Here is an 11,172-nt window from a genome sequence, read left to right as displayed (position 1 = left end):
AATCTATATTTTTTTAAAAAAAAAATACGAATCGATTACACAATTTATGACTGTATCTAATAATATTAAACGTCGAGGAGAGCTTTTTATTTATTCATTTCTATCATAAATTAAACCTAGGCCCAAACTTTTACGAGGAATGGCCTGGCCATCTTGACTATTGGATCATAAAAGTTGTTCAATATCACATATACGCATGCATTGTCTACATATCTAACGACAATGAACACTCAAATCGACAAGAGAATGCAGGAATGAAGGGGCGCCGTTGCACAATTTTATGTGGATATCAGAACTAATTGGCTTCTGATTCAAATTTTTAATTTTAAAAATTTTGAAAATAGGTAATTTTGTGTTCTTAAAAATCTATATTTTGGGTTTAAAGTGAAATTTTAGTTGTTAATTTTCATCGGACGTCATGTATTAGCTGGGGACAAGCGGACAAGTAAATTAATCAGGCTCTTGATGAAAGCTGGGTTTTAAGCTCTGATTATAAAATGATATGAAAGCATAGGGCTGGTCTCTCCTCAAAGGATCCTGTGATGCTTTTTCTCAAGGCAGTGTGTGTATAAGACTATAATCTGAAATCACACTTCCAAGCTGAAGTATATGGTCAGAATAAAACCACAAAAGAATCATATGTAGATTATCGAACACATGGTATAATCTACATGTTCATAACAATCTTCTGAAGGGCTTTGGCTGGAGATTATTCAAGTATCTGAATACATAATCACGTATGTTAAGAGTACAGATTAGAAACCAATATTCCTCTTTACAAATGGTGGGGAGTTATATATAACATGACTAGATAAAAGTTCGGGGCCCCATAAATGAACCGAATAAAACAATGAAGCCCTGGGAGTGAGACTTAAGGCTTCGTTTGATTCTTTAACTACTCTCAACTCATCTCAACTCATCATTACAATTTTTTCAAATTCCAATACAAAATATAATAAACAATTCAACTTTTTCAAATTCCAAAATAATAATAATATTAAAAAATAATATTCTAACAATATTTTATCATCTTAACTCAACTCAACTCAACTCACTTCAACATCCAAACACACTCTTAATTACTGACTTCCCAATTACTCAGAAAAGCGAATGGTGAAACACAAAAAAGAAGCAAACTCTAAATTAACCCAGTAGCTAAAATTTCACCCATATAGTCCCGGAATCAAAGATGTTGATGATCTTGAATAGCGTTCCAGGAGGGCCAAGACTTTAGCAGCCTTCCTACCCAGATGGCCATCCTCATAAACATTCCTTCCAGTTAGACCAACAAGAAGTACTCTAGCTGTTGATCCATAGCATTCCACCATTTCCTTTTGCACAAAAACTTTCTCCAAGAGTCCCAAAGCCTCCTCCTTTAGAGAATTCGTTCCCCACGTCAAAGTCTCTAATATAGGTTTTATGGCAGCAGCCTTATGTAAGACATTGGCCCCTCTCTGAGGAGAGCCGTCCAGAATCAAAGTAGAAAGTGTCTGGATTGCTTCAAAAGCAGTTGCATGAACCTCTTCACTTAAGAGCTTTACCAAGTCAGGCAAAGCCTTTGCCTCCAACAGACAGAATGTATCGGTCACACTACAGATACCACCATGTGCTGAGCATAAAGGATTACCTGATGGCTGGAAGCACCAGCAAGTACTTGATTTGACAACAGTGAGCTTTGGACTGCTCTTGGAAAGAGTACCGATGAGTGCTGCTGCTCTTGCCTTTGCTGTTACAGAACCAGCCCTGAGAAAGTTTACAAGCAAAGGGTATGCTCCTCTTTCAACCAAAATACGCTGCGACTTAATATTTGTGGGATCTGAGAATCTGAAGAGGGCACTCAGAGCATTTTCTTTTGCTTCAATAGTCCCAGTTCGTAGAATTTTTAGAATAGCATCAATTCCATCCAATTCAATTAACTTCATGGTGAGTGGTCCTTCTGATTTTGGTAGGTTTGCTAATAAACCGGCAGCAGCCATCTGTACATCACCCTTATCCTCATTCTCCAGAAACCCCACCAAGGCCTCTAGCCTCCTTGGCTTGAGAAGGTACTCCACAACTCCTTGTGGCTCATGCTGAGAGAAAAGGAAGAGTAAATTGATAGCAATCTCCCTAATTTCAGAGTCGGAGTCATCAAGAAGCGGAAGCACTAGGGACACACCATTGGCAGTGAGAACCGCTTTCTTAACCAACCCTGCTTCAAACTTGCAAATTCCTAGCAGGGTACGCAAGGCTGGCCTTCGGAAATTATGGGCCGAGTTAGCTTTCTGCTGCAAAGCTAACAAATTAGTGATGATAGGCTCTAACTCAAGTTGTGCCCCTCCTTCATTGACAAAGAATTTAATGCCATCATCTTCAGAAGCAAGTTTCTCAAGGATTTCAGAGCATTTCACAACAATAACTGTGTGCACATTCGGAGCAAACATTAGTTTCAAAACGAGTGAAACTCCACCACCACCAGCAATGAGCTCTTTATTGGCATCGCAACATGATAGTTTAACCAGGGCTGATAAGGATAATTCTTTTGACTCAATATTCCCAGATGTCATCTCAAGCAAAGGAGGTATAACCCCTTCCGCGCCAAGGAGCTTCAGATTCAAATCAGTCAATTCTGTATTAACAATTGTTCTTACCATTGACTTCCTCGAAGACGGGGGCCCTGAAAAATTTTCAGAATGATAAAATAATATGACTGATGTTGCATTCTAAGGATTCTAGACAATCGGGCATTGCAGCTTTAGTGTTGAACATACAGAGAGAATAAGATGAAAAGGGGCATATCTGGATACCCAAAGGATTAAACTCAATCTACAATACATATCAACTTGTGTTCTGCCTTCTTAATCATTCATCAGAATAATGAAATGGTGCTGCTTATTGTTACCAGAATTTATGGTCATGACTTCAGACTAGAACACTGGTTGGTTACCACCAAATGCCATGAGTATCAAGAAACAATATGTGAGCATTATGTGGAGATATGCTGATTTAATCTGATGACACATTCTCTATAATTCATTTAAACGACAGTATTGATAGAATCTTCACATGTATGAATCACAAAAATAACATTGCAAAATTTTCATGTTTTATTTCTCATGTAACCAAGTAAAAACATGTTATACCTAACCCTAAAGGAATTATATCCGCGTACCTTGAACTATGCGTTCAATAAGTGGTTTATACCAGCCAGCTTTGGCAGCACGAGAAATATTCTCCTCATCTATCTCAAATAACTTCATCAAGATTTTTTCGGCAGTCTGTGCTGACTCCCTCTGAAAACCCTTTAACAGGGTGACAAGAAAAATAATTGCACTGCATTGCTGAGAGAGTTTCCTGCAGACAGACACGTTCCAGCTAGATCTCTCTTGCAACAACTCATAAAGCAATTCAACTGCGGCCTTCGAGATGCTTGAATCACGCCCTAAGCAAGGAATAATGTGATCCCATCCCCGGGAATTGAACACTTTCTCCTATGAATTTGATTCAACTTTTCAATTTAGAAACTGTGAAGTATTTTAGTTTTTCATTTTCTCGATTTTTTTCATTATTTTAAATCACAAAACAATAGAGAAATTCAAATATATGTTGTTAAGGTATCTGTTATTTTATGATATGAAATAGAATTCATCTATATTTGAGATAATAGGAGTGCACACCCCATCAAAACCAGCAAAAGGAAATTCATTCACGAGAGTGATTGGTTAAACATTGAATATGTAAAATTTAACCATATTTTTCAGTGCAACTCTTCTTAGCTCTTAAGGGCCCTGCTATTTCGTACACCATGCAATACATCTTTTCCCTCTTCTTTTTTCACTAAAAAAAAAAATCCTTTTCAATTTAGAAGGCATATGGAAGCTTCTTACCTTGTTTCTTGCATGCCCTTCTACAATATCTTTCAAGGTAATCAAAATCTTTCTCTTCACATCTCTGTTGTGGGAGCTTCCGAGGATAGAGATTACAAAATCAGTAAGCCCTCCAATGGAAACCCAGTCCTTGTTAATAGAACTTTCTCTCACAAGATATTGCATCTGACTCAGTGCCTCTTCCACAGATGAGTCGACACCTGACAACAGCTTTGCCATGGAAGATCGTATATTGAGGCAGTAATTAAGTTCTCGCCACTCTTCTATTGATTGTCTCAGTGGAAGGTTAGACCTTAGAGAAATATCTTCGAGAACCTCACCTGTTTCAGGATCCGTTCTCTTGCCACTGTCTAACCAAGATATGATGGCATCTCGCTCACATGTTGTACCAGTGCAAAGGCTGACAGGATCAGTCATCACAGATTTACAGATACAACAAAGAAAAGAATTAAGTGGTGGGATATATTCTTCCCTATCATCATATTGTTCTATGACCTGAACTCTTTGGAGATACTGCTTCTTGACCTCTTCATAGTCCCTTGCAGCATCAGCTCGAGAGAGGAGCTCAATAACCTGCTCCAAAAAAAAAACTTCGGCTCTTTCTTTCCTGTTGGCAGCTTCTTCTTTTTCCCTTCTGAAGCTTGCTAGCTCTTTGCTTATCTCAGAGGGCTCCACGGGCACCCCAACTGCCCTCGCAATTTCTTCAAGCATGTCATTTGCAAAACCCTGGTCAAGTTTCTGGTCTCTAATACCTTGGTTTAATTTGTCAACAATTTGGAGCTGAGAATGCGAAGCCTCAAGTTCCACTCTCTGCATCTCATTCTGTAACCTAAGCACCTGATCTGATATCCGTGAAAGAACTTCAGTATTTGCAAGCGACAGTGCAGCCAAAGACTTTCCAATATCCCTTGTGACTTCTTGTACCTCCTTGACAATGTACCGACACCTGATCAGTAAGTAGAATCGGGCACAATTTTTATACTTCTCAACCAAATTATTAGCCTTTTTAACATCTGCTTCAAGAGACTCCAGGGCGAGCCTCGCAGCTTGAGAATCATTTAATTCTTGACTCTGCAATTCCTTTAAGACTGGTTCAATTTCAAACAAGTGCTTTGATAGGACCTTGAAACTCTCCTTTTCGAAAAGAACATCCTTTGCCGCTTGAGCTGTTTTAAAGACCTGATTCGTTAGCACAGTCAAGATGGTCCCTATAGGTATGAGCTCCAAAGACATTATATTGACCTCTATGCCAGATCTTCCATCACAACCATAGAAAGTAAGTTGCTTCCGGGACCTAGAAATTGAAGATCAGACAACCACAGTCTATATCCTCACCCTCCAGCTATTTCCACCGTGCCACTCCTCTTTGAGTATCTAAACTATTCCCATCGTTGCCTATTCATTAGTAAAAAAAACTCCTCGAATAAGCCTTTAAACCAGAAAAGGGGGGAAGAGAGGGGTGGGAGAGGAAAGAAAGCAAACGAATATCAATTTAACAACAGACGCCAATCTAAAGAAACATATACACATAAATAAACTGCAACTTATAAATTCAGAGCTTTGTCAATGGGGAAATCTAAACAAACAAATTCATGTACCAGCAACTTGGATATTGACCTCCACAAACTTATTTCATGGAAACTTTAGGGGTAAAAGAATTCACATCAACCCAATTATAATCTTCCAATAGCGTTATAGTAACAAACTTGAAAAATAAAAACCAAAACTACATTAAGACAAATAAAAATCCAATGTCTAAATAAGGCACACTATATAAGCTTTCGAAATTCGAGCCCGAGGAATGCATAACTTAGCGACTTCAACTAGTTGAGATAAATAGGCCTTTGAAATTTCAAATATAAAATAGCTACAAGGAAAACCATAATTCCTCTGTTTGGCTCCTGAGAAAGGGTCTATAAAGTACAGAAGAAATATAAGTAATTCAACTGAGCAAAACAACCATATGGCAGCCAAACAGAAGGTAATCCTCATTCATAGTACATGCAAGGAAAACAAAATAAAAGGCTATACTTACAGTTTATCATCAATTCCTTCGAAACAAGAACCATACGAAAGCAAAAGGAAAAAAAGTCAAAACACGGGTGAGAAAATCTCAGCACTCTGGATTCCTGGAATTCAAACATTGGCACTTTCGATGGCTGCCGACCTCAGTATAAAACAGACAAACAGACATTGTTACGTACGGAAAGTGAAGACTTGGATATTAAGTCAAGGTTCTTCCAGGGAAATTTCGAGACAAAATATGATCTCATCGTATGGTATTTATAGCACGAGGTGTGGAAAAAAGAAGAAAGAGCGTGTGAATATTTCCAGGAAACTCCAACGCGGAGGGGCAACTAATCGAATTCAACCTTTCTCCCAGCTAGTGTCGTGGGCTTTTCCGGGAAAATTGTTTTGCTTCTCTTCCTTTTGGACTGGTTCTGGCAGTGACAGTTGATTTGAATGGTATTTACAGCATTCTCGTTGGCCAAACCCAATGATGGCTAAACTTCAATCAATATGTGCCCAAAAACTACCATATTAGATTAGGCATCTCAATAAAATTTTAGATTTATGTTATAGTAATTCTCTAAATTTGTAGGTAAATAGTAGGTTAATCAAACATTACAATATTCAATTCTCACTCCTTTTACAAAATATGTAAGTATTTTTTGTAATTAAGAAATTTGCTTCTATTTATTATTATTAAATATAAAATGTGATAAAAATATATTAATTAATTAATATTAATTATTAAGTTAATTATAATGATAAGTTAATTATAATATAATTATTATTATTATTATTATTATTTAATATTTAATAAATGTGATAAATATTAATATTAATTTAATTTAATTATAATATAATTATTATTAATATTAAATTGGTAGAATTATAAAATGCAATACAAATAAATTAAATAAAAAAATATTAAATTAATAATATTTTATTATTATATAGAGAGAGCAATGTAGAGATTGAATTTAAATGGAATAAGAAAATGTAAAAAAAATATAATATTGACTAAATTTTAAATATGAATTTGACCAAATCAATGAAGATGGTCCCTTAGTAGAGCTCCGGTCAATGGATAAGAAATAAGATTACGGCTAGTTAAAGTTTTGAGTACGTGAATTACACAAAATTAATCTCATAAATTGACATATTTTTATCTGATTTGTTAGATTTATTTTACAATAAAAATAATTTTATAACCTGACAAACCATATCAAACCACATTAGTTTGTGAAATTACTTTTATATAATTCCTTTGCAATTAAAGTATTTCCTTAAAATTTTTAATCTCATCTCATATTCTCTTATTATTATAATTTTTTTAATTTCTATACAAAATATAATAAATAATTTAATTTTTTTAAATTTTAAAATAATAATAATATTAAAAAATAATATTTTATTTAACTTTTAACTTTTATATAAAACATCTAATCTCATCTCACTATTCAAACTATACCTAATATTCGGTTCTATTATTCAAAAGAAAATTAATAAAATATATATTTTAGTACTTACGTAAATTCGCACAAGCCACCCACTTCGTTTTAATTATTGTAAAACAGATTTATTTAAGGATTAGAGATTACAATAATCGAGTCAATTCTTAGCATTGAGAAATTAATATATATGTATATATACACAATATATTTTTAAAAGTGAGAATAAGATCCTGAATAATTTTACATGGTATAAATGGTATGATGCGGTATCTTGACCATTACTTTTATAAAAATAAATACATAAATTTAAATTGAGAGGTAAATTGATTAAAACACTCACTATCTTGCAGTACATAACACCTAAAACAATTATTTATTTTAATTGAATAGAGATATTTATTCATTTAAGCGCCCCAAATATAATTATCCAACCGAGAGAAAAAGAAAAAGGAGAGGTATTGATCCATAAATCAATTATGATAAACCTTTATCATTTGAAAGAACGAATAATTCTTCTCATCAGTCAGTTTAAATATTTTACACCACACACTCTACTTGATAAATTGGGTTCACTAACAAATAAAAAATGAATCGATTATGCCCCATAATCATCTCTTACCCCTCTTCTCTCTTAAACAATTCTAAAATCATCTCTACCCCAAAATCGAATCGGGCTCTGAAACATGCATGTAGCCCCATTTTCGAAAAATTCCCACCACCTCGTCTGATTTTCCACCTTGTCTGCATTCTCCTCTCTGCCCAGAATCTCTTCGCAGCTTTGCCTTCCTCTTCTTTTTGTCTGGGCACCCTTCAATTTCGTTCGCAGGTAAATTTCCAGATATTCTTTTCAACATTTCTGGTTGGGTAAAACCATGTGGGGCTTGAGGTTTTGTGATTATGAGAGCTTGGTATTAAAGAATGAATGGCAATAAGTTTTATAAGCTATAACCTCCCTGTGTAGACTCTGAGGCGCTCCCGACCATCGCATATGGAAATTTGGGAAACGAAACGCTTGATGATGACACTGTCATGCATCCTAACAGTAAGTGTCAAGTGTGTACATACAACAGTGTACAACAAAAACAAAATAGCGAATAATTTAAATAAGTCTCGACTAAGTACTATAATTATTTAATACAAATTCACTTGAAACAAAACATTTTAAAGAGTAACACAGTTGTCCCATAAAAACTTAATAATTCCAAAATACATAATTCCACAAGCGGGAAACAAATCCCAAACACGAGCAAGTGATTCCAAATTTGAGATCACTCCTCCGGTGGAGCCACATCCTCTGGCTCAATATCAGTATCATTTGCATCAAAATCTGCGATATCATAAAATAGTACTGTGAGATATCGAATATCGTGAGATTATGAGTCTCAGCAATTAATCAACCAAACAATCTGAGAAATACAAATGCATTCATGCAACCAGTAATTATACTTGCATATGATGAAATATGCATTAGGCCCAAAATATCATTTTTCCTGAAAATGAATATTTTCTAACACACGCCAAAATCTCATTTTGGGTCAAAAATATGTCCATTAAAACATTTACCGCCATTTTTCCTGAAAATGACCAAAAACAATAATCACAATTTTCTCAGAAAACGATTCACATAAAATCTTTTTATCCAACACACGCCATTTTCCTAGAAAATAACCCAATAATCTATTTTAACCGTATGCACCATGATCTCTCTTAAGAATCATCCGCACACCTTAGCTCCCTTTGTCACACCACGGATAACGATCGTGCGAGTGATTTCGTAACGAGCGATGCCCAGTTATGCGTCCAGCGCGTTGGTGGCCAAATATCATCTAACTCCTGCCAGCAAGAGGGGCCACAGAGTCGGCATGAGAGCGTTACCATACCGTCTGATCTCGTTGTCATCCAGTGACAACCCAAGGAACGTCATTCAATATATTCAGCTTCCGAATAACCATAGGAGCTCCACCGTGATAATGCCCCATCTCGGCTTGGGGTCGTGATACACACACCCAATAACCATTTCTCATATGAAAACTCAGTTTTCAAATATACACATAAACATGAATGCAATTATGTGAAAACTAAGTTTTCATTTACAAACATGAACATGCGTGCAATTATGCAATATACACGACACGACCCAAATATCCAACAGCCAACAAATCCCAGTATAAGCCACTCACACAACAACTTCATCTACCAGACCCCTTACTCCTCGAATTTAGTCCGACACACCAACCAGTTCACAGTAAATATGAGTTAGAACAAAAATATATTTAATTCTCAAAAGTTCTTTGGAAATATACTTACAGCGCTATAATATAATTTTCAAAAGATCACAGAGGTGCTAGAAGTGGCAGCACAACAATGTAACAGTGCAAAATGGACAAGGGTCGTGGGTCTCAAAAACTCAACTTTTGAACGGAGACAAACGAAGACTTGAAATGGCTAGGAAATGACTTAGAGGTGTTGGTGAAACTACTAGCGGTGGTGATTGGTCGTGGATGGCGGCGTGGATGGCGGTTAAAAGCCAAAACACCCAAATCGAAAAATGAGCTAGAGAGGCTTCAACAGTGGCGGATCAGGACTGAGGTTGGGTGGTTTAGGCAGCTGAAAGGCCGATGGTGGTGTGGTGAAAAGATGGTGGCTAATGGTAGTGCAGCGACAGCGCTGAAACGAAAGATGGCCATAGCTTGAAGCCGCGCGTGGAGGCTAACGATGGCAATGGAAGAGCTAAGAATGGAGGGGGAAGATCGCCGGCCGGAGGGGAAGAAAATGCCATGGGTAGTGGAGGCCACAAACGGCGCACGATGACGCACTGGGAGGATGAAAAAATAGACGGAGATAAGGGAGGGGTTGTCGCGCGTGTGGGAGGAGAAGGAAAAAATTGAAAGGAGAAAAAAGAAAATAAGGAAAAAGAGAAGAGGAGAAAACGAAAAAGTGAAGGAAAGAAATGAGGTCAAATCCTCAACTTGGGTCACAAAATTGATTTAACTAAAAGAATTTTCAAAACAGTAAGTTGAATAAAATAATTTAAATGCAGATACTAGTTAAAATAAAATAATAATAAAAATCTAACAATACAATAATTTTAAAGTCCACTATTAAACTAATTTAAAGTAAATAGCAATTTAAATGTAAAACAATAGTTAATACCAAGAAAACACATCATAATAACTTTCACAACTTAAAAATTATAAAATAAATCCAACAAAAAATCTAATAAATTTAAAACAAAATAACTAATATTTAAATTAATTAAAATAATATTTCAGTTAAAATACATTAAAATACTAAGTATCACATCTGTATATATCTGTATATGTAATTCAAACCTCATGATTTGGGCTTTCAATAAAGAGCTTGTACTAGCCATCTCTTTTTTAGACCATCAAGCTTTTGACTGTCCTGTAGCGTGTAAATATATTTTAAAATTGTTATAACCTTTTGTCACGTTTCTCCTATCTTCAAAACTTTATGTATTACTTATGGTGCTATTTGGACACAGATACACCCTTTTTTGTTCTTGTTTGTTGCACGCCCTTTAGTTATTTATTCAAAGAATGAGCAACCCATTAACAGATTTGTTGACGTTTTTAGCACCAGCAAAATAATCGCTCTCTTCTCAATGATGGTGCGGTGGACCCTCAGATTTTGAAGCATTAGTTACTGGTGCACGATAATCAAGATAGCACTCAAGACAAGTATACGATAATCAACCGGGGTATCTGCTAGGTAGAGATAATCGAAATGGGGCTAAACGTAAAACGGGCGTTTCAGCATGTCAGGAAGGACAAAATAATATTATTATTATATATAAAAAATATATTTAAAAAAAAAACCCAAAT

The 11,172-nt window shown here is 35.6% G+C and overlaps 1 protein-coding gene across 2 annotated transcripts; it reads right to left on the bottom strand.

Annotated features, from left to right (window-relative positions):
• Positions 1-619: 619 nt before the first annotated feature.
• LOC121245843 (U-box domain-containing protein 43-like) lies at positions 620-6,324 on the bottom strand. Of its 2 annotated transcripts, XM_041143728.1 has the most exons (5): positions 5,902-6,324; positions 3,867-5,261; positions 3,152-3,470; positions 1,080-2,656; positions 620-875 (listed from the first exon to the last, which is right to left on the bottom strand). In XM_041143728.1, the coding sequence occupies exons 2-4, from the start codon at positions 5,097-5,099 to the stop codon at positions 1,164-1,166; spliced, it is 3,045 nt and encodes a 1,014-aa protein (XP_040999662.1). In that variant the 5' UTR covers positions 5,100-5,261; positions 5,902-6,324; the 3' UTR covers positions 620-875; positions 1,080-1,163. The 2 variants fall into 2 exon arrangements, with proteins under 2 accessions (XP_040999662.1, XP_040999663.1); XM_041143729.1 differs by lacking the exon at positions 5,902-6,324 and having other exon boundaries at positions 3,867-5,851.
• Between the last annotated feature and the right edge of the window lie 4,848 nt (positions 6,325-11,172).

This window comes from Juglans microcarpa x Juglans regia, chromosome 1S (genome assembly GCF_004785595.1).
Source record: "Juglans microcarpa x Juglans regia isolate MS1-56 chromosome 1S, Jm3101_v1.0, whole genome shotgun sequence".
Classification (NCBI taxonomy): domain Eukaryota; kingdom Viridiplantae; phylum Streptophyta; class Magnoliopsida; order Fagales; family Juglandaceae; genus Juglans; species Juglans microcarpa x Juglans regia.
The sequence above is the reverse complement of the archived record's forward strand: the minus strand, read 5'-3'. Positions and strand labels throughout refer to the sequence as shown.

Excerpts from the sequence above, each read along its gene's own strand:
- LOC121245843 (XM_041143728.1), bottom strand. The coding sequence starts at position 5,099 with ATGTCTTTGGAGCTCATACCTATAGGGACCATCTTGACTGTGCTAACG. Across the intron at positions 3,471-3,866 it reads AAGGGCATGCAAGAAACAAG|GAGAAAGTGTTCAATTCCCG; the intron begins GTAAGAAGCTTC and ends TCAAATTCATAG. Across the intron at positions 2,657-3,151 it reads TATTGAACGCATAGTTCAAG|GGCCCCCGTCTTCGAGGAAG; the intron begins GTACGCGGATAT and ends AAAATTTTTCAG.